General features: G+C 43.4%; 1 protein-coding gene across 1 annotated transcript in view; it reads left to right on the top strand.

The window, feature by feature from the left end:
- The first annotated feature begins 15,636 nt into the window (after positions 1-15,636).
- GALNT2 (polypeptide N-acetylgalactosaminyltransferase 2) overlaps positions 15,637-27,151 on the top strand; it is an 88,852-nt gene continuing 77,337 nt past the window's right edge. The window contains exon 1 of the mRNA XM_072333084.1: positions 15,637-15,840. Coding sequence (XP_072189185.1) covers positions 15,724-15,840 — 117 coding nt within the window. The 5' untranslated portion in view covers positions 15,637-15,723. The remainder of the gene's footprint in view (positions 15,841-27,151) is intronic.

Here is a 27,151-nt window from a genome sequence, read left to right as displayed (position 1 = left end):
AGCACTGGCTCTTCAATGCAAACCTGAAGTAGATGAGATGCCAACTGGTGTCCAGTAGCTTCCAATACACAATACTGACTTGCAGTGTGAGGCTGTGCAATAAGACCTGGACAGACTGAAGAGCTGGGCATAAAGGAGCCTGTTGAGATTTAACAAGAGTGAATGTAGAGGCTTGCACATAGGGAGGAATAACATCAGTACAGGTTAGGGGATGACATGCTAGAGACTAGGTCTGCAGAGAAGGACCTGGATGTTCTGGTGGACAGTAGGTTGGGCATGAGCCAGCAGTGTACCTTTGTGGCCAAGAAGGCCAATGGTATCATGGAGTGCATTCTGGGCCCCCCAGTTCAAAAAAGACAGAGATCTCCTAGAAGGAGTCCAGCAGAGGGCCCCAGAGATGATAAAGAGCCTGGAGCATCTCTTGTATGAGGAAAGGCTGAGTAACCTGGGTGTATGGTAACTGCTGAGTCACAGCCTGAACCACTGATTGAGCACATGGGAAAAGGAGCCGGTCAGCCCTAGGAGCACAGGTGAAGGCAATTCAGCTGTGAGAGTGGAAGGGGGTGGAGCCTGGCTGAATTTAAGACCTCATTTAAGGGCTGACTGCCACTGGACAAGGGTCTCCTGGAGGTCCCTTCTTGGTGAAGTTTTATCCTGTGAACCTAGACTCTTCTAATATAGGTAAGCAATCTTCATTTACAGCACCTTTCTATGGCAGTGGTCCTTCTGTTACCACACCTTTGTTGTAATGCCTTTCCCTGTGTGTTGCTCTGTCCAATTGCTACACCTGGGTCTGTTCAGCCTGGGGAAAAGAAAATGGAGTGGGAGTCTGATTAATATTTATAAATATCTAAAGAGGAGTGGGAGGTGAAAGGAGGTGGCCAGGCTTTTCTCAGCACTGTGTAGCAATAGGACAAGGAATAGTGGCCTAAAACCTGGACATAGGAAGTTCCATGCAAACATGAATAAGAACTTCTTTATGATAAGGGTGACAGAGCACTGGCATAGGCTACCTGGAGAGGTTGTGGGGTCTTCTTCTATGGAGGTAATCAAGATTCATCTGGATGCCTACCTGTGTGACTTATTGTAGAAGACTTGCTTTAACAGGGAGTTTTGACTAGATGATATCAAGGCCCCTTCTAACCCTAGCAATTTTGTGTTTCTGTATAGCTAATACCAGCTTGCTCCAACTGGAGCTTACCTGCTTGGCCATAACCCTGGATTGTTTATCTCACCCATTAAACTTCTTATTGATAGAATTTTATCTTTTGCGGTTTGCATTCACTTTCAAAAGAGAAGTAGCAATCCATAGAAAAATCTCTTATGTCAGTATCCTGTGAGTAAAAATCCCTTGCTTCACTGCAGCATTTTGGAAGAAACAGAGTAGAAAGGATAATTTCTGAGATGGATGTTGTACCATCAAGGCCTTTGTGCCTTCTTGCTCATCCAGCCTTTTTATTTTCCCCCAGTCCTCTCTCACAAGTAACAAGCAGTGCACTGTAAGCAAGCCTGGCAGATCACCAAGATGCAAAGGTTGGGCTGTATGTTAAAGGAAGAATTCAGATATCTTTAATGCGTCACTCATTATCTCTAGAACATCTTCTGTTTGGTTCGCAGACCTGCACTATAATCTGCCTGATGACTTATTGACTATTTGACCCACCATAGCCTCAAATTATTGTTATTACTGACTCAGAATAATAGGTATGAAGTAACAATTGCCTTACTATAAGACTACAATGGAAGTGTATTTCACTGTGCTGAAGGCAAAGAGTTGTATCTAAGGGAATCTTGTGCACAAGTCATTTCCATGTATCTCATGCACAAATCACTTCCATGTATCCTTCTGGTTATTCTTCAGATTTTGTTATTTATTTATTGAGCACAGCTAATGTGCTCAGTTTCCTACACTGTGTAGGAACAGCATACAGTGTTTGACTCTCTGCCAAATTAAACTAGAGTGTTGTGCTCTGGTGAGTTTGAATATCACTCCCTTATCTTCAGGGCTTACCATCAAAAGGTTTCATACAGCTGTATTAAGTACCAACCTTGTCTTTGTTTCATGTGCTAGTTCTACATTCAAGTACCTTTGGGGATCTGGCCCTGCTGAGAAACTGGGACTTAAATCAGCATCAGTGGAAACTCCAGGACTTCATTCCTAAACCGCACTGGCCTGGTTTTCCTGTTATTTTCTTTCATATTTTTTCTTTTTTTAATCCCCTTTCTTGTGTGTTGTATGTTATGAGAATTAAATGCCACAAGGCTTCTCTTATTCTTATGAACACAAAAGCAAAATCCTCGTGGGCACAACTATCATGTGATCAGCTTTTGGAGATGAGAGCTGTTACCCAAAACATCAATCTTCATTACTCTCTTTCTGCTGTGGACCCCTGAACATTGCTCACTGTGGGCTGTGGAAGGTCCTGGTCTGCCTTGGGGAAGGTTATTTCTTTATGAACTCTGTAGGGAGCAATCATAAGTCTGTGAGACCAATGCCCTGTACTCCCAGGCATCTGGTGAGCTCTATGTAAGGATGTGCTGGGTCATCAGTGAGCTGGTAAAAGGGTGCGTTGGGGAAGGAGTGCACTCCCTCTGCCATCACTTCTAGGCAGGATCATTTCTTCTGGATGCATTACACTTGGACTGCATTCCAGCTGGGCTGCTTCATTACTTGGAGTGTTTTGGAGCAAGATGTGATGGGAGAAAGTAAAAGTATCTAAAAGCTGCCATGATCCAATCATTACTTTGGGACCCATGCTGCTTCTGTCAGTTGTTTTACTGCATAATTATGGCTCGCTTGGGCCTTGAGCAGCTGTTGTAGCATGAAAGTGAACCATCATTAAGCCCCCATGCATTTATTAGGATCTTAGGAGGATCTTGCAGTCTGTACTATATCCTTCAGAGCTCTGGTCCCACTGTTAAAACTGATCTGACTGAAGTCTGGGTGTCTGGTCAGCCGCAGCTGTGGTATGCCCATAGCCGGAGGGAAACTTCCTCCAGCTGCAGGGATGTGAGCCAAATCTGGGAGCTGATGGGAAATGTGAGGGCTTCTGTGAGGACAACAGCCAAAAGCAGTAAATATATAAGTAAATAAATCAGTAAGGGGCTGAGGAAATGTATCCCTAGGTGTAGTAACTAAAGGAAGTGGAAGAAAGGATAGGCTTAAAGAATAGGGCTAGAAGAGAAGTGAAAGAGACTGGGGGGGAAAAAAGTGAAATGTATTGAGTTCATCTCTCTTAAGGGAAGCTGGGAGGGGAAATTAGGGAATGGGAAGAAAGAAGCTAGTGAGAAAAAAGCTATTAAAGAAAGGAGGAAAAAACGATACTGAAGGATATTAAAAATGTTAACATTTTGCAGGGTGGCCTGAGCTCGCATGTGTGCATTGACTTCTCACTGATGTCTCAGCGGCTTGTTAGGAGCAAGTTAGAGTTTCTGGAGCCTTTCATTTTTCAAATTTGAAGTCTTTTTTTGAACTAAAATGTCCTGTGAAAATGCAGGCAATCACACATTCCTCCTCCAACCCCCCCTTTTCTTTTTCTTTCATTTAATTTCCAATAGAAAGAATCATAGTGGTAAAGCTTCTACATCTTATTTTATTACCTCTTCACACTGTGGGGGCAGAGGGAGGATATTCTCCAGCCGTAACAGAAGCCCTGCAGGGTGATGCAAGCAGTTCTTCTGTCTGTTTACCTGGGTTGGCTGTGCTTCCCAAGGCTGCTATCCAGCTTTATGCTCTGTGCTAATTGCATTGCTGGGTTTTTTTAGGGTTGTGAACAAAATTGTTTGTAAAAGCTACCATGAAGCAGGGCAGATCAGCCTGCATGGTGCTCCTTCCTCCTTCAGCTGAACTGTTTCTCATAATTTAAAGCTATCTCACATACAGATGCTGCACCACAGGCTACAGCACGTGGCAGAGCAGATCCAGGCAGTGTCTCATGATCAATGCACTGCATCCAACAGGTCAGGCTGCAAGGCGGCAGCATTTTGGGGGCTCAGGCTTTGCGTTCAGTGGGGTGGAGATCAGGGCCTGAGGGTCTCCATAGGCAGCTGAGCCCTGAATAAACCTTCTCTACTTTCCACTTTCAGGATGACCTGGAAGAAAGGATAGACTTAAAGAATAGGGCTAGAAGAGAAGGTGGAGTCCCAGCACAGAACAATATCTGAGAGTGTTTGGGAAGGAATTAGTTATGATCACTCAATTGTAGCTATTCCATATAGCTGGTAGCTGGACATACAGTGCACTGGGGGTAAAGGGGGGGTGGAATGCAAGCCCCCACAGCTCTTACTGCTGGGAAACCTATGTATGCAAGCAAGGAGCAGAGCAAGATTATAGGAGTGCTTACTTCTTGCTCACCTAGAGCACAAGAAAGGAAAGGCGTCTGATTCCATATTCATAACTGCTGAATAACTGAAGAGACAGAAAAGCACCTGCAGCTGAACTTCAGCTGTATGCAGCTGCAAATGAAAGCTATTGGATGGAGCTGTTGATGAGTCTGAGAAAGCTGAGATGCTGGATGAGTGCACTGAGCCCATGTCCCTGCTCCAAGGGAGACTGAATACACCTTTAGTACTGCCAGATCTACTCCTAAAGTCTTCTGCTAGCAAGGGGTCCCTAGCCTCTTCCAGAAGATTTTCACTTGATGCTATATTTCCTATGTAGGATTGTGCTCATGTCTGAAAATCCAGTGAGTAATTCCCAAGGATTATTAGGCAGCCTTGGATTTTCTGCCAGTATCTGACTTAAATCTGTTATTCTGTAGGATCTAGTTGATTCTTTCCTGAAAACTAGGCAAAGGGAGTAAGTGGTTGTTGTCCTCACTTGAACAGTTCTTCCACATACTGGTAAATTATTATCCAACATCCCTTAAAAGCTTCTGGAAGAATCAACCTAATTATTGGAGCAGTTTCTGACTGATCACATTCTCTAAGTCCCTTATATTCTTGTTGCTCTTTTTCAGGCTTTGCAGAACTAGATCCAATTCTCCAGCTGTGTGAGGAGCAGTGCCCTGCAGAGCTGAATAATCCTGTTGTATGTGATGCTCATGTAATAATATATCAGTATGAGATTTGCCTTTCAGGAGCTTTTTCTGCTTTGCTCATATTTGCTTGGAGTCCTACCTGTAGCTCTCACATCATTTTTTTTTTGCAGTCTTTTCACCTCTTCTGCATTTTGTATTTGTACATTTGATCTTTCATTTTCTGTGTGCAGTGCTTTGTACCGCTTGGTACTGAATCCCATCTTGCTCATTTTGGACTATTTCTCTAATGTCTTGAGATCATTCTGAATTCTGGTCCCATCATCTGAAGTGCTTGCATCCACTCCCACCTTCGTGTCATCCACAAATTTTATAAGTGCACTCTCCACTCCATCATCTCTGAAGATGGCGAGAAGATATTGAGCTAGGTAATAAAGCATCCTTTTTTTAAATCTTGCAAGATAAATAGTGAGTTACCCTCTGATAAAGAACACTTGAGGGTGGGGAAAAAAAGCTGTAGGTATATCTTAGTTCTATGACTTCTAATCCCTGCTTGTGTGGGTAGTTCACGGGTGTTACATCCACTAGCAGAGACTGGAAAAACAACCCTAATTTTTGTGAGTGGATTTCATCCCTTTCTAGCATGAGTGCAAGTGAAAAGGAATGCCAATAAACAAGAGCATAAAAGGAGCCATATTGTAGAGCACAAGGCAGTCCTAGAGAGAAGTTTAGTATTCTGGGAATATATGGCACTAAAGTACTTGTCAGTGTTGTGGTATTTTGACACATAAGTGGGACACATCTGAAACCTTATCTTTGCCCTCCGCTGCCTAGTGCAAAGAATTGGCACGGTGACCAAATTCATCTTGATCAGGAGTCAAGATGTTACAAGAGCCATCTTTAGAAGGGGGGAAAAAAGGAGAAATAAAGAAAAGACAGAAGTATCACCTTTTTTTTGAGTCTTACAGCCCTGGGTTGGCAGTTGCAGCACCTACTTGTGACAAGCCTGAGAGATTTTGTCTCAACTCAAAAAATGTACAATTTGTGACCTTGCTCTCTGGGGAAATGTCAAAGAAGCACTGAATGAAGAGGATACTTTCATTAGCCTTTGGGACTTTGCCAGTGCTCCCAAACTGTTGTCAGCTTTGCCGCTGCTCGTAAGATTTTCCCATCTGTGTAATCAGTTGTCAAGATGTATCTTTTTGCTTCCAGAAGGTATTTGTTCTGCCTATACCTGATTGCTATTTTTCCTGTGTGGGGTTGTTTTCATGCCTGAAATTCTAGAGGAAATAATGAGCTGAAAATGCAGTAAATTCCAATTGCATCTGTTTTGTTATGTTAATGGTAGTGTTTTTTTTTCTGTGTTTTTTTTTTTTCTTTTTTTCCTATTGGTCCTACTTAAATTAGTGGTTCTGAATGGTGCTGTTTTAGCAGCCTTTATACTGATGTCCTTCTTTTCAGTAGAGCAGATACAGGATCTGTGCTGGCTTTAATAAAGCTCTCAGCAAGACTGAGGGCAGAATACACCCTTGGTTGTATTCTTGCAACAACTAACAGTGAAGGAGGCTATTTACTACAAGTGCAAACATTGTTCGTAGCATGTACAGTAGGCTCTGATCCACCACAAATGGCCCAACAGAAGCCCATTTCACAGCTCTCCCAGCAGCAGGATGGGAGTCCATTTGTGGCTGCAGCTCTGAGTGCTTCATGTGGAGTCAAAGGAAAGTCTTAGCAGGGAGACTTAGATGAGATGTCAGTGACTGGTTGCGTATTATGGAGAGGCCTTGACCCAGCTAAGTGATTTATTCAGACTTACCTCAGCTCGTGGTAATGTCACTTTCCACAGGGAGTTCAAAATAGCCTACTACAGCTGTGCTTCTATCTTACATTGGAGAGGTCTCTGTATGAAGAGTTCATTCCTCTGGAATCAACACAAGTCTAGAAGAAGAAGCTCCTGCATGTGATGAATCTCAGTGCAGACCTCTCATGTCTGTGTAAGCATGAGCCCTTTTATTTTGCATTTCTTCAGCTGTCAGAAGTGTATTGACTTATCTCAGACATTAGGTACTGCCTTCAGTTCGCTCTGGGACAGTGGGCCTGAGGAGTCAGAGAATCACAGGATCACAGAGTGGTTAAGGTTGCAAGGGACCTCTATAGGTGATCTGGTCCAACTGTTTGAGCAAGGATACTCAGAGCAGACTGCCCAGACCCAAGTCCAGGTGGCTTTTGAAGATCTCTGTGGATGTGACTCCACAGCTTCTCTCTCCATAGCAACCTGTGCCAGTGCTCTGTTACCCGCATGCTAAAGAATCTTGTCAGGACTTCTGGTATTTTATTTCAAGCCTTCTTTTCTGTGCAGTATCTTTGTGCAATTTTTCAACAACTGAAAGAATGACATGTGCAGACTGACCCCGATGAGCATTCGAGATCTGAATCCGTTCATGTCTTCCAAATGCAGACATCTTTCCTCTCTCATTGCCAGCAATTATATGAGCTCATTGCTGATCAAATCCAGCAAGTAAAGTACCAGTGGGATTCTGAACTAATTTGGTGTCCCATCAAATTCTTTGATATAGCTGTACAACAGCTCAGTGTTTCAGTGAGTAGAGTTTAAAAAAACAAAACAGAAAGCCACCAAACAACAACCTGCTCTCCTGGGTGTGTTGGGCCTGCTGATGTTTTCTTGGCTTTTAGAACAGAAGATCTAACTAAAATAATAGCCATGTGAACTAGCTCATTTTTTCCTATTTATTGTTACTCAAGCACATGGCATGCCTTAAGGTAAGCTAGCCAAGAAAGCAGTGTAGACAAACTGAGAGCAAGCAAGCACTATGGAGAAGCCAGCGCAGAGCATCATGATCCAACCCAGGGAAACTCCAGCTGCTGGGTTAATTATTGTTATTTAGTCATATGCCAGAAAGCATGTGATTAATTGCAGTGAGAAAATGCACTGTCCTTCATTGACTTTAAAAGAATTCTGCCTGCCAAGAAGAAAGATGAAATCTGTGAAGTTAATAAGCTGAAACATTAAAAAGGAAGAGAGAGATAGAAGTTGATAGTGGTTCTGCAGCAGGTGAGGCTTTCCAATTGCATCCAGCCCTGCCAAGGTCCCATTAGGGAGCAGGAAAACTCTGGCACCCAACATGTGGAATATTGCTTTTGTTCTGGCTGAAGTCCTCTGACAGAGCTTTGCAGAAGTGTGGGAGTGCAGGGAGTTATTTCTGAAGCAGAGGGCTTGTCTGTGGTGTGTAGATGTGTGCCTGGCTAGTATGCTGTGATATGAGCTTCCTCCTGATGGGATCTTTGCCTTCAGGTGTGGCAGTGCACACAGTTTCCTGCAGCCAGCTGCTCTGCTCTCTTGTCAGCAGGAGCCTCAGGTCTGACCTGCTCTGCAGCACTTAGCAAGCATGATACTGAAAGGGCAGATGACTCAGATCATGGTTTGAGTAAGGTGCTGCTCAGCTTGGCAGAGATTCTGCTGTTTAGAGGTAGAGTTTCAACTATACTCCATGTGGCATATGGCTGCCAAGGTCAATATTGCATGTGCGCATTTGTCTCTGCTCTGTCCTACTGCACCTCTGCAGGCACATGTGTCCCTAGACAAGTATCTAGTGAGCTCTTCTGTAGCAAGGACACATAGAATTTCTGGTTTTATACTGTGCAATGCAGCCAAAGATGTTTGTTCCTGTAACATTATCCTGGGACACTCATACAGAAGGGATCACTCAGGTAAGGCAATCAAGAAGTATACAGTAGAAATGCTACTTACAAAGCTGGGGAATCAGAAACAGCAGTTTTCTTGTTCATCATCTCAGCATTCCCAATTCCCAGCATTGCAGCAGAGAGTGCTTCCTAGAATGTGAGATTTTCTCCTTCGCCAGCAATGGTGGAAGACAGCAGTGTGTAGGCATGTCTCTTGTGGTGGGCTGTCCTAACACAGTCAGAATATGTTAGCATGTGCCCAAGAAGAGGGCATGTCCTCTCTTATACTCTCACTAAGAAAGCTGCTTAATTTTCTCTACTTACATCACTTTCATCCTGTTGCAGAGGAGAGGCCTTCTGTAGAGTTGGTGCCCAGTTTACATCAGTGCATGTGAGATGACAGCTAGAGCAGGTATCTCTCTCAGACTCGAAGAAGGAATAACCTTGCTGGAGAGTTTCTGATTGCAAAAATATTATTTCAGCTGAGAAGGCCTCATTTACACCCATATGGACAGGAAGAATCTAATTTACAAGTAAAAGTCACATCATTATCTGGCCATCTCTCCATGCCGTGCACGTCTCTCTCAGTTCAGCAGTAGTTTTGAAAGCCAGATAAAACAGCGCATGGTGCTGCAGTAGAATGAGAAAGGAAAAAAGATGTAGCATCAGTTCACAGACCTGCAGTTCTGCAGTTCTTCAGCTCATAAAAAACATGATAGAATGGTCTTTTATTTTCTGTTTGTCTTCTTGGAAGAAAACACTTGCTACTCTACCTGAAACTCTTGAAAACCAAAGGGCATGGAAAATACACAGTCTCTGTGGGGCAATCCTTGTTTCTCTTTTGAATTATTTTGGGTGGTAGGTGCTGGCGCCAAGTTCATCGTGGTTCAGAAGTGTTACACAGAGGGTGGATCTGGCTACTGCCATGGGAAGGGGAACGCTGTGCAAGTGATTTCTCATGATTTGTTGGTTTCAGCCCTGTTTTCAGAAACAACATCTTTCACGATTTCAACAGATGATGATAAAGGTTTGAAGCCAAAAAGGTCACAAAGGCTACAAAGGGGAGGGTCAATTTCCATCCCCTGTGGTGAGTGAGCCTATTTACTGTCTGTTCCAAGGTACTGAAAGATTAAATTTGGGAGGAATCAATATATGACTTCTACAGAGTATGTGAACTGAAGCAGCTATGAGCATCTCTTCTGCCTTGCACAAAATATGCTCTTAAGCGTGATACATAAGACCTATGTAATTTGTTATAAAGACTGTGAGATCTAAACACCACACTTTATGAACTCGCAAGTATGCAAAAGACCGGGATAAAATGGCATGTTTGTTTTTAATGTGCTGTGGGAAGAGACTTTTAATTGCGCAATGCAGAATCTTCTTGAGCAATATCTGAGAGTACAATCTAGAGTATTGATAAAAATGAATCACTGGGATTTATTTGTTTGGCTGTGCTTGTAAAGGGAAAAGAAGGCATGGTGCTATGGCAGGTATGTCTCACTTGTCAAACATGGAGGAGTCTTTGGGGATGTGCACCACTTCTGACCATCTGAACTCTATTCAGCCTGTCTGCTATGGCACCTCTGGAATTACCTTGTCACTGTCAGTGATTAGGGCACCTCTTTAGGAAGCGGGAGACCTGCTTTCAGTGGCTCTGGCTGAAATCACTTTTTTAATGCCTACCATAAGGGAAGTGAGGACAAAGTAAGGAGATATTTTCCACTATCCAAATGAAACTGAAATATTATGTAGAAAGAAAAGATTTGCTCTCTCTACCTTTCTGAAACACGTACAGTCACTGAAGAGAAGCATTTATGGTACCTACATTAAGTAGTTGATAAGCATCATCCTCTCTCTGTTGTCTATGTGAGAAGGGAGGGTCTGACATCCTGGGGAGCAGGCCATCTGAATCACCATTCACCCCACTACAGATGCTGAAGACAGATAGTCTGAATACAGCCCTGTGATTTTGAAAGGGAAGGCCCTCCATGGCTTCCTTGCACACTGAGCTCCCTTCCTACCGGTCTTCCTTCATTCCTCTTTCTGTTTTGCCTTTTCTTCTTCATTCTCTCATATCTCATGTGGTGTGCTGGTGTCAGTGCAATTAGCTAGGAAAGATTTAGTTAAAGAGATGAGGAAAGCTGCTTCTGGCAGAATGCTTTGAGTTGGGGAAACCTCTTTCCTGTTCTCCAGGAATTTTGCTGTCAGCTATTTTAGCAGAAGTTTCTATGCTTTTCTGTATCATGGACAGCCTCACATTGTTGATCTGGATGATAAGTTTGAACATATAAAACACCAGCTTGGGTTACAGAGACATTGTGTGTTGAGTTTACATCCATTTTTGTTGCTCAAAACCAGACTGCTGTGTGCATTAGCACTCTGTGTTCACCCCTAGCCTCAAGTGCTAGTATATAGTACTGTGACTGCACTCCAATGTGACACAAGTGCTTGGGAGGAGAGGAAGGAATTTCCTGGTGATCTACAGTATGAGAAAGGGCAGTCTTCACTGCCCCTGGCAGCAATGAGGAATCCAGCATGACCCTGAGAATTCAGATAAATGCAACGAATGGGGTTCAAATTACCCCAATCAAAGGTGAGGTCATTGATTTAGCAAGTCTCTCTCCAGGGCTGATTGTCACCCACCTATCATCACTCTCCTGTGAGAGATGCTTCTGAGTCATATCCCATTTGGAAATCTGACCACCAGCCTCCAGAATGCTTCAAGAGGGGTTTTTTGTGGTTTTTTTTTTGTGTGTGAGTGCTGCTGAAGTTCAGTCCGGCTCACTAAGTGACTCAGCTCAGGAAGAATAGTTGGCAGTGTATCTGTAGTTTGTACTGGTTGCTGCCATCCTTAGCAGGAAGCCTACCGAAGGCTGAGTTGTTCTTTCTTTGTCTTGTTGTGGTTTAACCCGGCAGACAGCTTAGCACCACAGTGTTGTTTGCTGTGTCCTCCCACTGTGGAGTGGGGGAAGAGAAGTAGAAAAATAGTGAAACTCGTGGATTGTTAGAAAGACTGTTTAATAGGACATAGAAGGAAAGGGAGATAATAACGATGATAATAATAATGACAGAAGAACATGCAAGACAAGTGATGCACAAAACAATTGCTCATCATGCTTTCACTCTGCCCACTCGGTTCTTCAGCTGTGGCAGTTCTCTTAGCCAGCTCCCCCAGTTTTATTGTTCTACGTCACCCTGTATGATATGGGACATCCCTTTTAACAGTTGGTCAGCTGTTCTGACTCTGTCCCACTCCCCCAGTCTCCATGTGTGTTCCCAGCCCCTCGCTGGCAGCACAGCACCAGAAGCTGAAATGTTCACAGCTTAGCGTGAGCACAGTTTAACAACTTAAGTATGGTTGTGTTAGCAACACGTACTTAAAACCTAAATCCAAAACATAGCACTGAACCAGCTACTAGAAAGAAAGTTAACTCTGTCTCAGCCGAAAACAGTTTAGCCTTCACCACCCACAGGGAAAAAGGCCCATTTCCTCTGTTCATAAAACAAACAAACAAAAATCCTGCAAGGAATGTTGAACTCACAACTTTAATAGGGAGGAAGAACCTCCAGATTTGGATTATTTGCCTTGGAAGCACATGGGCTTAAGGTGACGCTGTAGACCTTTGCGAGAAAATACAGCATTTGCTTTACCCACATCGCATGATGGAACACATGGTTTGATCTCTAGTGAGGAAACAGCATAAAAAAAACCCTGCTTCCAGGGGAAATAGTTATTGCTGCATGCTTTAAAAGCAAAGATACTGCCTTATTGATGTTAAAGTCTGCAGTGAGAGAGAATTTCAGCTCTAATGGACCTGAAAGTACTCCGGCATTGCAGGGCGTACTCTGTGGTCAGGCAGGATGACACAGTGTTCTCAAGGTAAAACTTGCGTGATACAATATTTGCTACTTGGGGTTTTAACAGCTCCAACAGCGTTCTTGGAGGGTAACAAGATTTTCTGGAAGTGAGCCACTCCAGAAGTCTGTTGCCAGCCCGTCTGCCTACTCTGGGTAGCATCAGAAACTGCACTGAAAAATTAAACAAACACAGTTCTTGTCATCTTAACAGATGGGAAAGGACACGTTGACTCCCATGTCTTTTACTAAGGAGGTAGGCTGTGTCTCATTGTTACCACTGTGCAGTGAGGAATTGCAAAACACCCACATAGATTTTCAGACCTGTTAGCTGCACTTAACCTTTAATCCTGCAAGTACTCAGCCATGAGCGTATAATTTTAAACATCTGAGTAGTCTGACTGACTCCGGTGGGAATATGCGCTGAATGAAGTTAAACATTTGCATAAACGTTTGCAGGTTCAGGATCTTTCACTACAAACACGATTCTCTCACTACAAACACAAACTCGGAGCGGGCTGAGTATTGAGCTCAAGCTCTCTATGTATTAATAAACCTTTATCCCCGCAGATGTATTTTACATTTCGTGTTAATATGCGGTTTCTGTGTTATAACACGTCTTACATCAGCCTAATGAGTAACCATTTTCTTGAGGGAGAGGGAATGATATACCTTCTGACATAACTGTATGGCTTAGAAACAATATAATCTGAAATGGATCATCTATGCGCATTAGCTTCTGTATACCAAAAAGGTTCAGGTAGCTTGCTCAGAATTTGGGCCTTTTAAAGTGCTTAAAGCCTATTTGCTGGGTTTTAGACCTGATCTGATAAACTTCACTCCCATCTTTCCAGGGGCAAGATTGTGTGCTTGAGTAAGTGACTGACTTGCTTATTCCTAGAGAGGAGGCCTGCTTTCTGTTCTTGCTGCTGGAGGATTCATTTACCTCAGGCTAGGTCATTTCACTCCAGAAAAGGATGAGCGATGTTTGTGTGGTATTTAGTTACAAGAAAGTGAATGCTAACACCCCAAATTAACCTCTGATCTCACTTGTATCTGTTTCCATACCTGCTCTCAAATGCACGTGGAGGAATAACCTCTGGTTTATTCCCTAGCTAAACAGAGCAGGATTCGGCCCATTGAATCTAGGTGCCGCATTACAGATCAAAGAAAAACTTTTGATGACTCCTTCTGCAAATTTCACCCCTATTTGTACTCTCACATGATTGATCTCCCTTTTGTTTAAAGCACCGGTGGTTGATACAGAAGCATTTGGATTCAGTGAATCATTCCAGCAACGCTGCTCTTGAAATATGCTAATATTTTCTTTTGAAATGAGCTAGAAAAAAAAAAAAATCAGTTTTAAATGTCTTACATTTTTGTCTCCGATTCCTTGCTTTGAAGGTTGCTTTTTTTGTGTGTCTTTTTGTTTCTTCTTTTGTGTGTGTGTGTGTGTGTGTCTGATTTGCTTTGCTGACTAAACATGCCAGGACTTCTGAGGCAAATGCATCGTAATACAACAGGCAGCTTTTCCTAGAGTTAAAGCTATATAACATTTTCCACCCTAAACCTCTGTGTTTCCTGTGGTCACTGAAATAAAAGTGCTTCAGAAGGAAATCTTCCGGCTTTTTGGACTCTTTCCAAATGCGAATAATTTGGAAGGATTTGAACAGAACTGGTTCAGCCAGTTCAGAATATCAGGAGTGGGGGGGGAGAGGGGGAAGTTTCTTAAGCTAAGTAGGTCCTTACAGCATTTATTGAGCACTTCTGCAACTTTATCAGTAGAAGGCCGAGAAGTGAACTCTGACATGGAAATAGCCTTCCTTTAAGTAGATGTGCCTTTGCTTGTTCAAGAGGAAATTAGTTTTGATTTGGCTGAGTTATAAGCCTTTGAAAACTGCGATTGGGCATGTGCAGTGGATTATTTCGGTAAGCTTGTGAAGTGTGCAGCCACAGAAGGATTTTCTGTACATGCATGGCTGGCTAATTTTGCTGGAAAGGGAAAAAATCTATCTAAGCGCATTGCTAAAGTCAGTGAAAATACCTGAGGCTTCAGGAGGACCTTTGAAGGCTGTCTCAACATCTTTTAGACTATGAAAAGGGCAAGAAAAGATTCCATAGGCTTTGCAAGGCATTTGAAGAGTAAGTGGCCTGCAGAATGTGTAAGGTTAAATGGGATTATGGCTCCAGAATCGAGTACTTGACACATCCGTGTGTGATGTTTTCTGTGCAGAGCCATAGAAGGAACAGTGCTCTCTCCCCCAGCACATCTGGCTGGTGAAGGAGTCCCCACGCAGCAGGGAAGCTGCTTCACCATCTCACCTCCAGCTGATGACAAGAGCTGGAGTTTATCAGCATGTTGACAACCTTGGGCTGCCGAGACTGCTCCGAATTACACTGGAAATGTTGGTAACGAAAATGTAGCCTTTGGGATGATGTGTGTGTGTACGTGCCTTTTTAGAAGCAGTTTTTTTTGCAGTTAAGGTGCTCCCTTGCATCAAACTCTCTTTGGATAAATCAAAAAATCCCATCCAGAAAATGTGTGTGTCTCCTGGCAGCCCGTACTCCCCAGTGTGCCTCACTTCAAGGGATGCCAGCTGTTTGATTCCAGAACCTGCGTTCTGCACAAATTGATACGTCTCTCCAACTCCCTCCGAACCCAAGAACTGTAAATCATAGAATGGCCTGGGTTGAAAAGGACCTCAGAGAGCATCTAGTTTCAGTCCCCGTGCCGTGGGCAGGGTTGCCAACCACCAGACCGGGCTGCCCGGAGATGCATCAAGAACCAGAACATTGAGTTTATCTGAAAGAGTCATTGGCATGGAAGGAAGAAGTGATGTTATTTTACGCTTCTGGCTGGAATACTCAACTCACCGGCCCCACCGCCCGCCTCAGGGGCCTCAAGGGCACGAGCAGCGGAGCAGCGGAGCAGGCTGAGCCCCGGTTCTGCCCGCCATGCGCGGCGCGCTGCTCCGAAGGCGCGGGGCGGCGGCGGCCCGGCGTGCCGCAACCATGGCGACGCGGACGGCCCCGCCCTTCCCCGCCCCCCGCGGGGCCGGGCGGTGCGGGATTGGTCGCGGGGCGGGCGCTCGCCCTCTGCCCCCTGACCCTGCGCGGCGGCGGCGGCGGGCGCGGCGGCTGCTGCTGCTGGCCGTTTCCTGGTGGCCTGGCGGCGGCGCGGGGGACGATGCGGCGCAGGTCCCGGCTGCTCCTCTGCTTCGCCTTCCTCTGGGTGCTGGGCATCGCTTACTACATGTACTCGGGCGGCAGCGCCGCGCTGGCCGGCGGCGGCGGCGGCAGGAAGGTGAGCGCGAGGCGCCGTGCCCGGCTGCGAGCCCCCGGCGGGCTGCGGGGCGCCCTCGGCGTGCGCTGGGAGGAAGGGGGGCGCCCTCCCGCGCCGCTTCTCCCCACCCTTTCCCCTTTATTTTTACGTTTCTCCTCCCGCCCCCGGCGCGTTCCGCGGGGCGGGCGGCTGCTCGGTGGACTTCAGACCGGCTCCCGCCCAACCGCGCCGAGCCACGTCGCGGGCCGGGGGCAGCGGGGCGGCGTGGGGCGTCGTTCTCAGCCCGGGCATCTCCTCCCAGCTCGGGGATCTCCTCCTGCCCGCCGGAGAGCCGGGCTGATCGCGGGCCGGGGCTGCGTCGGGCTTTTTTTTCCCCCTCGTTGTGTTTTAATTGTTTTAATTATCCTTTCCCCCGGCATTGTTCCGGGAGAGCGTTTGGAGGTGGTCCGTCGTTGAGAGAAACCGAACGTTCCGCCGTTCCCGTCTGCGTGGGTCAGAGCGGTGTTACATGGCAGCAGAGCGAGGTGTGAGGCAGCGCCTTCGCCCCGTAACTCCGCTCGGAAAAATGGATTGCGAATACGTGGATTTGCATGTGCTTCCCCCAAAGTCGGGAGCTTCCAGAAGCTTTCCTGCTGCTGTGGCAAAGCCTCTGGGAAGTGAGCTTTATCGTAAAAGATCCCCCCAGACCAACCCAGAGATGGGCAGAGGGTGAGGAGCAGAGCGCTGGGTGGCTGAGCCGTGCTGTTTGTTTAAAAATGGCACTGTGCTGTTAGGTGAGCGGAGCCGTGCTCCTCCATCCGCGCAGCCACGGGGATCTCTGTACGGTTACTTTGATGCTCATCGGTGTGCGTGTTCCGAGTGAAAATCTGGCTGGCTCCTGTGCAAGCTATGGGAGCAGAGCATGCATGCTGACTTAGGGAGTTACTGAGGTGAGCGGGGATCTGGGGAGTTGGCCGCTCTCAGACTGCCTCTATGCTCTGTCGTGTCCTCTTCTTTGCCCCCTGTGGCCTCAGGACAGTGGCTGTTGGCACAGTATGTTAAAGTGTTAAGCATGTATCCTACATACAGGCTCTCGGAGCAGATACAGTAGCGGAAATAGATGAAGCGTGAGATAAAAAGTAAGGCAGTACCCTAAAGCCTCTCTTGAGGAACCGCCAGAGTGTGTTTAGAAACTAAAAGCAATCTTAGGCTGCTGCTGATGCATAATGGGATAAAGCAAAGCTATCAAAGGCGCATATATCTGCAGATAGGGAAATAGATTTTTAACTCCCAGTATGTTTCATTTTGAGTTCCCAGTCAGATTTGCAGCTGAGCTCAATTCATTTTTACTGCTGGGGAAACGGCAGCGTGGGGATGGTGATTTGCACAAGGTCACCTAGAAGATCAGGTGAGAATAAAACAGAACAGAAACCAGTTTTTTTTGAGAGCAACTCTGGAGCTTAATCTACTAGAACCTGCTGCTAGTCCTTATTGGTAGTAGTACAACTTTCTGTTATGGGTTGAAGAGATCTATGATCCTGAGATGCTTGCTTCAGCCTTATAACTTGTCATCGTTCTGCTAGGAGTTTAATATACCGTACTGATCTGGGCAATTGGAGAGTTTTAGCAAAGATGAGTTAAAGTAAATGAGATATTCTGCCAGTGTGAGCCGAAGCTCAACGTTAGGTTTAAAAATGTGGAAGCTTAAACTAAGGTTGTGGTAAGGAACAAAATAGGTACTGTGGCCATGAGAAACAAGTGGGGAAATTAACAATTATGTGTGGATTGGTGATTGAGGATTCTATTTTCTGTCAGCGAAGCGTAAAATTTAATCCTGGGCCTCAGAGTAGGTTAGCAAATGTAAGTATGGGAAGATGTGTGTAATGTAATAGCTTTTGAATCTCAATAAAAGCCTTATTAACTTAGTGTCAGACCCCGGTACGAAGCAACAGCACAAACTGCCTTAAACTTATGAACAGAAACCCTGCTGTAGTGAATTTCTTGGTTTGTCTGACTTCATGTAGTTTTCATTATTTTCCCACTATTTCAGTGCAATGAAAACGGTTGCTTACAGAAGAGCATCGCTTCTTATAAACTGAAGTCTATGCCCTGTTGAGTCTCTAAAATTACAGAAGCCAGAAGGGGATCGTTCTTCATTTGTGTGAATGAGTAATTTGCATGTTAATTACAGATCTAGCTAGACAAACAGAATGGTTTTTCCATAAGGGTGTTTTTCTTCCATGCTCAGACGTGATGTATTATCTGGACACCCCAGACTTGTTTGGTACGACACCCTGATGGACATCGTCAGTTTCCATTTCTTTTAGAAGAGGTGAAAGTATTTGCCCTTTTCCAGGATCACACCTGAGAAAGAGAAGAATGCTTTATATTTTTCTTAGTAGAGGAGTGTCAGAGTTGATATAAATGTCTTCATATTTTGGTTCTTCATTTATAACATTCCAAGCCATTTGGATGCTCTGGCATGCAGTATCCTTGCCCAAGCGTTCGGCCTCTGTCAGCAGTGATGGGAGTTGCAGCCCTGTGTGTACTGCTCTGGCTAGGTAGGCAGTGGGAGCTGAGTGTGCACAAATGGAGCTAAAGCACACAAAGTAAAAGAGCCGTCTCATTAATAAATATGTGAATAATAATAACACGCAGGAGAGATGTTTCTTGTTTTGGAATGAGGCACAAAGCTGTAGTGGGATGAAATTACTTCTTCCACTTCTGGAATTTAAGGTATGAGAGCACTTTTTCCTTCTTTTCTTAAAAGGAAGAGGGGCAGAGTTGAAGCCTTTCATTCAATTGTACTTAGAGGTGACAGAATCACTTATTCATATTCTTTTTCATCTCCAGTGAGAGTGACTGTAAGCATGAGAACTAGGGGTTCAGCTTGCTCCTTGTCCAGCCAGGTCGCTGGGTTGTAGATTGGAAAGAGTAAGTCTGTCTCACTTGTTTAATGGTTAGTGAAATAATTCCTCAGGCAGAGTCTGTGACATAGAAGAAAGCAAGTCGCCAGCCCAGCAGTTGTGAGACTGAGAGAAATGTGGCTTGCTCTTGTGCTCATTAATTGTACTTTATATTAAACAGCCTTTGGAGAGGAGACTGGAACTTTCCTTCTTGTGGGCAAATGTCTTAACTCATAACAAATGCAGTTTGTGCTCTGTGTCCTGGAACAAAGTAGAGTGGCTTCTTCAGCGTGGTTAGAAGTGATGCGTGCCTTCCCAAACTGGAGTCATCTTGGTGGTGATATCCCACAGTTATATTGCCCCAATCTTCAAGGAGTGGCGTGAATCAAAATTGGTGTATTTGGAAATCATTTAACTTGTTTCAGATTTTGTTTTGAGTCCTTTAGCAACTAAGTTCTTCCACAAATGAGTGACGACTGGGTATGAAACGACAAAACAGCTTGTCCTTCCAAGCATTACAGCAGTAGGCCTGCTGAATGGAGCCCTTCAGGCAGGACAGAGGAAAGCACCAAACACCTCACTGCTGCCAAGAGTGAAATCCTCATAGGCGTACCCTGGAGGAGACCTGTAGGCACTGAGTGTTGTAAGCAGAGGCATCAAGAGGAGATGCCTGCTAGGCAAAGCTACAGCCGAGCCAATGTTTGGGGTCTCCTCCGGGGATTTAGGTACCAAAGCACTGACAAACTTTGGTTTTTGTTGCTATGTGAAGGTGGTGGTTTGGGGTTGTTGTTTTTTAATGTAGACCTCTTCTGCCTCTCTCATTGCTGTGCCTCCTCTCTTCCTCTCCATGCACTTTAGAGAAAGAGAGTAAAACAGTTATTAGGTAATCAGAGCTGGGTAACTTCTGCCACGTTTAAAATTAGAAACTGCTTTTTCATTATATCTCCTTTTCCAAAACCAAACAAAAATCAAAAAAAAAGGAAAAAGAAACCCAGCTCTGAAATGCTTTGGACTAAAGGTCCATTAAGCTTCTGGCTTGTCGGGTTTTTTGGGTGCAGTGGAATGAGTTGCAGGAATTGATTTTAGCTGAGCCACAGGGAGGCAGACTGCTCCTGCAGAACTGTTTATAACCTGGTGTGTTGTGCTGCTCTGTGGTTTTTCCTTCAGTTCCCGGGGTTTGTGTGTTTCTGGGGCAGGGAGGGAGCAGAAGTGGTTTGTTTTTTTCCTTTTTTCTTCTATCAGCTTTTGATAGTGGCTGTACCATGAAGTTAAGGCGGAAGAAATTCAAAGGTCAGCTATGATATGTGGAGTATGTGATTGACTAAAAGTAACGCAATCATTTGGGGAGAGCAGGGGGGAAAAATAAGGCAGCTGCTTTCTTTGGGATTTTACAAGGATACAATTTTTCAACGACCCCTTCCAGCATTCTCTTACTCTTCTCTCCATTTGGAACGCACAAACTATTCCAGTTAGCGTTAAGTGAGGCTCTTAGGTGTACCATTATGTGTATATAATGACAGGAGAAGGAGAGCAAAGGGAGCTGTGTGTGTGTTTGACAGTGTTAGTGCACTTGAGCTTCTTTCTGAAGGTTAGGGTAGGAGGGAAAAGGAAGTGTGTTTTAACTGTAGGTGCATTAGCCAGTTTTTGTCAGAGAATGAAACAGTGGAGTGCAAATTCTTTTGACTGCTTTTCCTCACAGCAGGAGAACTCCTTTTTGGAAGGGGATTGAAAGTAATGGCAATTCTGTTGTCTCCTTTTGTCTAAGGAAGACGTTGCTAGTTTTAACGGCTAAGTATTGAAAGTTTAGTTTATTGCATCTTTAAGGGTAACTGCAGTGCCTTGTAATGATGCCACATTGGATGTGATTTCCAATATCTCGATCTTTAGACAAATGAAGACATGTTGTCACGTGGATTTGCTTCCTAGGAGGAGCAAGAAGACAGAAAAGGATGTTCTGCTGTTTAGCGGGTAGCTATTTCCTGTCCCAAAGGTGTTTTTCTGCTGTACTTAATTCTATAACAACTGAATGAAATGCCTTGGCACTTTGATAAAGCTGTCCTCCTCTTGCTGGAATGTGAAGTCTCTGAAGTTTGTCGTGTGTATGCTTTCTTCATTTCAGATGTCACTTGGAGAAATTACTGCCTTGTCTTTGTGGGTTATTTCTTTCATGCATTTAAGTTCAGTTGTGAGGAGAAGACAGCCACCTGCAAACTGTGTGCAGCTTCTCTAGGTCTATGGTTGCATGAGGCTCTTCCTTTCCTCACCCATGCAATCTGGAAAGCTTCCAAGTAGAGGTTTGTATGTTTTTTCTTAGACATGAGAGTGCTGTGTCATCCCCCACAACTCACCCATCAGTGTAGGAACTGATGACTCTGGCTTTGGTTTGGATGCTATTGCTCTTGAACAGTTGAGTCTATTTTTGCTGCTTAAACAGAAGGGGAGCACGACTGTAGGGATGATGGAAGGGGCTGAGGAAACAAGAACGGCTTACTCTTAATGGAGTAGTTAAGCTGCTTTTCTACTTTTCATACTGTTGTAATAGTTAGCTGTGCTCCTCCATGTTATTCCACTGCTGTAGTTTGTTTCTTACTGTGATCTCAGCGTACAAAACTTTGTAAATTCTAATAATGATGTCCTTTGAGAGATGTAGGTTAAAAAATTAACTAGGAAGTGAACAAAGAGTGCCACGTATTCTACCTGTTTTTGTCTTGTCAGTCACGCAGTTTGAAATGTGTTGTAAACAAATGTCAGTCATTCTTTCAGTGTATTCCAGCTGCTTCCAAAAATGCAACTTAAAATGTAATGTAATTACACTGCTTTTTTCTAATTTAGAAAAAGCACAATACTACTTCATGCTAAGTAAAAGAATGCTCAATTTCTATCTCAGTTGTGACTAACAAAATAGTCATCGCTTGGTCCTGAGACCAACCTAGAAAAGTAGAACATTGATACGTGATGGAGAACTTCTACCTTCAACATTACGTGATTATTTCATTTTGTTTTTCTCTTCTCTTGTCCACTCTTTTGCTTTCCATTATGACGTGATATCTAAGTGCTTGTGTGTAACTGATGCTGTTTATCAGACGATGAGAGGTCAGATAAGAGATCGGATATTATCTGCTAGAAAGGCTGCTCACAATGCTGCTCTGTTGCAGAGAAGAGATGCCTTTGTGTCTGTACAGGCTGTGATGAGAGGGTAACCCTAGTTGCATGCCTGGAAACTGTTTCAACAATAAGACCTATGCATGGCCTAGAAAATGTGGTTTTACTTGATTTTTTTTGCAACTACATATATTTCTGTGAAGAATTAATACATAATACCTTAGGGTAAAAGTGTATCTATTTGGAAACAAAATGTTAGGATGCAACTGATCCTGTGCAACTCAGGTGATGAATTCAAGCTGCTCAGGTAGTTGTTTCAAATGATAAATATTCACTCGTGTTTTGAAGTTGGTTTGGGCCATTTAAATCCTTTCTTAAATAACCTTCTCAGGTGGCTGTTTAAGTTGCAATGACACCCATCAGTGTGTAGCCAGGTGGTGTACAAATGTTCCTTCAATGGACTGGACATTGATAGCTTGTTAGTAAATGTGATTTTTAGTAGGAGCTATTGGAGGAGCAGCGCACTGCCAGTATGTTGGCAATGCCATGTGTTGGCAATAGACTTGGATTCTAAAAATGAATCTGCAGGAAGTAGTGAGACACTCTCATCTGTTTTTTTTTCCTTCAGTAATAAGGAATTGAATGTCACTGCCTGCATATATTGGGGTGGGGGGAAGCCGGATATCAGAGTGGGTGTTGCATAAGGTCGTTCTGTTGTCATCGTGTAATTCAAAGCGATGGCATCTTTGGCTATATGAATTTTAAAATCTGAGTGCGTTCTGTTATGCTGCTTGTTTTGAAGTGAGTGTGCGCTCATCTGCTTTTCCCTTTCCGTGAGCTTCTAAAGAAGTAGGGGATGAAGTGAGGAGGGAAGATAAATCACTGTGTGTGACTGGTGCACACTGAGTGCACGCTTACCTGTCATTCCTAAGAGTTCCTTTGCCAAACAATCTTACCATGAATGAAGCAGGAGTACTTACTGAATGCTGCAGCAGTTATTAAGAATCAAGAAAGCAAAAAATTCAACATCTGTTTTCTTTCTTATAGCTGTAACTTATGCTTTCCTTGTTGGAATATAGTGTATTTTCTTTGTGGCTTCATGGTAGGTTTTGTAGGAGGGGCTTCTCAGTGTATTAACTTGTTCGGGGTAACAACTTGTTTGTATGATAGCAATTTTCAGAGGCTGTGTTTGAAGCCTGTCAGTGCTTTATTTTTCCAGTTGCTTTTCCACATGTTTAAACTGTTTACTTTTACCACTTTTTTAAACATTGGGTTTGTTAATTGCCTGGGGTACGTTTATTGTCATTTGAGTGAGTTAAAATACTAACTCGAATCCCTGAACAACCTGGTGGAGAACACAGTCTATCTGAAGGGGCCATCTATATGAAGAGACCATCCCCACCCATAATAATTCTGAGCTCTGCTTATGAAACTCATATGGAAAAAGGAATGAGATAATAAAAGAATGTAGTCTGAATTTTAGAGCGTTCCATATATCCACAGAAATTACTATGTAGTATTCATCAAAAGCAATCATTTGGGTTTGTCATCTTTATAACTGTGGTCTCGTATGGAAGGAAGAGCCTATTGAAAAGTTTACAGATTCAACTATTGAATAACTTTTAGAAGTTGTAAAGTTACCATACAATGTGGGAGCTCTCTTTAAGACAGCACCCAGAGATTCTGCTGAGTTTGGGCCTTAGCAAACTGCAATAGCTTGTCCATACTGAGTAAAGGAGCTGTTTGAAACAAAAAGAATGTAGTTAGGGAAAGATCTGACAAAAAGTTGGCACTGAGCTAATGCTATTGTGAACAAATCCTCTAAGAGCCATGACTTGATGAGAAGAAAATGTTTCCTTGTCGTATGGAGTTTCAAAAGTTTAACCACCCTGAAAACAGTCTGCGCAGCTGAAATTACTTCTGGTTACTAAAATAATTTGCTTTAGCTGCCCCGTTGGTTTAAGGATGGTCAGCGTGTGGGTATGGGTACGTTTTAGTGAGGTGAAATACTAGTTTTTATATAGCTTGACTTTTTTTTTCTCTTCTTTTTTTTTTCCTTTTCTTGAATGGAAAAGTCTGCTCACTCAAATACATTCAGGTTCTCTTAAGACCTCAGTAAGGAAAATTTCCGTATTTCATTTGGTAGCTAGCTGCTACCAGCTAATGGTGGATTGGCCTGTGTGATTACTGGTCTTTGTCCAAGCACTGGGGAATGTCCCTCTCACAGAACCAGGACTGTGGGAGGCAGACCTATCATAAGTGTGGGGGTGATTGGATTACAGTATTTTCTGCAGGAGTATTCCATGAAATGAGGAGTTGCATATGTTGTCCAGACAGTGTATTAACTCCTTGTTACGGTGCTCTCCTGTTACAGTGTGTTACAGTGGAATGCTTCAGACTGTAGCAGACTGTGCATTAACAGTAAGTCTGCTCGTTTTCTCCTGCATTACCTACTTGGGAACAACATGTATTCTTTAATCGTCTGACCTGTGCTCACACAACACAGCATACGTTGGGTTCTTGCCCTGCTGCTTTGCCAATAAAACACCACTGACACAAAAATGAGCCGTGCCATTAGGACTTAACAAATGGGTAACTGGTGTTCTAGTGTATAGAATAGTTATTACCCAGATACATGGTTGGTTGGTGCTTTTTCAAGTGTTAATTTAGAAATGTTTGTTCAACTGATGGCAGCATCTAGATTTCATTCAGTGTCTTTTGTAGGTGATGATGAGGAATAGTAATGCTTAGCAAGTGCAGTGAGAGAGCTGGAGCTTGGTTCTCTTCTTACACTCTCAAGAGCTGTTCTTAATACCTTTTAAATGGATAGATGCCTGTGAAAGACAACCTCTGCCCCATTTGCTTAGCTGTGTCAGGTTGGTTAATGAGCATGTCATATGTTGCAGGTCTTGCTCGTTATATTGAAAAGGCATTTAGAACCGGAGAGAAGCGTTTCAACTGAAAGTAGCTGGCAGCAGCCAAGCAAACAGTAGCACTTGTTTGTCTCTTTAGGTTTTGTACTGAAGCTGATGTGTGAAAAGTGAGGGGAGAGAGAGCTGAGTGGAAGTGTTGGTGCTTCCGCTGTGTGACTGCGAGTTAGAAACACATCAGGACAAATAAACCTCTACTGATCGAGGGAGGGGAAAAAGAATTCAAGGACTCATCTGCAGTGACTGTCAGGGTTGTGAGACATGTTGCAGTGGTGCATTTCCTTTGGTTAAGGTGCAGCTGTTCAGTTATTCCCAATACATACTGAACGTTCTCTAGTATATATAAAAGAAGAAAAGGCAAAAGATTGATCTTAATGCTCACGTTAGCCTGGGCATGAAGTACCTGACTTGATATTTAGTGGGAGCTATTGGTAGTAGGTGAACGGTTGGAATGGATGATCTTTTAGGTCTTTTCCAACCTTGGTGATTCTATGATTGTAAGATATACAGTGAAAGCTGTTTGCTTAAAAATCCATTTTGGCTACCTACTGTGATAACTAATGCAAATTATAGTGGTGTTCCAGGAAAGCACTACTTGCATCCTGGGAACAATAGCTAGAAAGGTAAGGTAACCTCATTCTGCACTCACTTAGTTCTCTCTCCTATGTGCTTGCCACCTCAAGAGCAAGAGACTTAGGCCAATCCTGTTTTTATATACATGCATGGCCTTGGGGTGTGAGTTACTTATTTTTCTTTTTTAATCTTTCCTTCATGGTTGTAGATGTTTCATATGAGACCATGATTGTGTCTTCATTTAGTACTGTGTTAAAATGGTCTTTTTTCTTTAATGAAGCATGCAGCAACTATTTTTGATTTCAAGAAGTAGATTTTGCTAAGTTGTCCGTGTGTGTGTAGTGATTTTTTTTTAACAGCTCAGCTGTTGCAAACAGTCTCTGACAATATTGGAAAGATTGGTGGAATTCAGGAGTATTTTGAGTGTTGTTTGCCTTATAGCACTGTCTGGAGTCCCAGTTCTGTTGTGCAAAGGATTGAGTGGTCTTGACAGGCTCTTTCTACGTAGTGAGTTTAGAAAAGGGCTTTTTCCTAATGGTTATTTAGATATGTGAGTGAAGCTGTGGTCTTACAGTCAAAATTCTTTTGTGGTCATCTTTTAGGGGCTGTCTTTTGTTCCAAACCACCCTTTTTGTCCATGCATTTCTCAACAAGGTATAGTAGAGAGTTGGCTTGTGTGGGTTAAAGCTCAGTAATGGAACGGACTCCAACAAATGATAATGTCCCAATTTGTACTCAAATGAAAAAGGATAACTCAAGCCTTTCAGGCTTTGGTATTGAAGTGTGATGTGACCTAGCATTACTAAGCTTTGAGGAAAACAGGACTGGACTGCATTGTGGATCTGGGTACAATACTGTGGGCGGCGAGCTATGCAGACAACCATGGATAGTGCCTAATTTTACATAGCTGATGTTCACCACTTCTGAAACCTTCAGTTCATGCATGTTCAGTTTTGTTTAGGATTGTGATATTTCAATGTTTATTTCAAAGAGCAGCTACGGCTCAGATGCAGGCGATGGTTTTGAAATATTTTGGCGTTTATTCTGATTAACCGTGACTGTGGTTGTCCTCTCACAAAACTGTTGTCTCAGAAAGTTTCCAGTGACAGATTTGGATAAATATGCAACAGAACTGCTGAATTTTGTGTATCTTATAATGACTTCCTCCTCTTACATAACATAAATGCTCCTGCTGTTCCAAAAGTTATTTAAAAAAAAAGAACACACACAAAAAACAAGAGGCAATTTAGGTAAGTTGTTAGATAACTCTTGTAGTATGAGAGTACTTCAGATGTTGCTTTCTTTGAGTACTTCACAATTCCTGAACCAATGGCTCTTCAGTTGTATATTATTTTGAAGACTTTTTTTTTGGTGAATTCCTGCTTGAGTGACTTTGTAAGTCATGTGAAGACTGATGAAACCATGTGGAAAAAAAAAAAAACAAAACAAAACACAAAACAGCTTTAGTAATGAATACAGTTTGTAATGAAAGCCAGTTCCTAATGATGAGTAATCGAGGTGTTGCTTGGATGGATGTTAGTGGGAGTATGATCTTATTATTATCACTTTTTTAAAAGGTGTGACTAGCATGACTAAAGGAAATACCTTGTGATTAAAATAACCGTTTCTGTGGATTATAAGAAATCATTCAAGTACAGAAATTACAGCGAAACCTCCAACCCACCTTCACACCCCCAAAACAAACCAACAAAAAACCTGTAAGCATTCATTTATATAAGCAAAACAGCTAAAAAGCGTCTACAGTTTTGCTTCAATTATTAATAATTTTCTGTTTCGAGTGTCACAAACTGTGTTCTTGCTTTGGGTGCATCGCTAATTTCC

The sequence above is a fragment of the Excalfactoria chinensis genome, chromosome 3 (assembly GCF_039878825.1).
Source record: "Excalfactoria chinensis isolate bCotChi1 chromosome 3, bCotChi1.hap2, whole genome shotgun sequence".
NCBI lineage: Eukaryota > Metazoa > Chordata > Aves > Galliformes > Phasianidae > Excalfactoria > Excalfactoria chinensis.
This window is presented reverse-complemented; position numbering and strand designations above follow the sequence as displayed.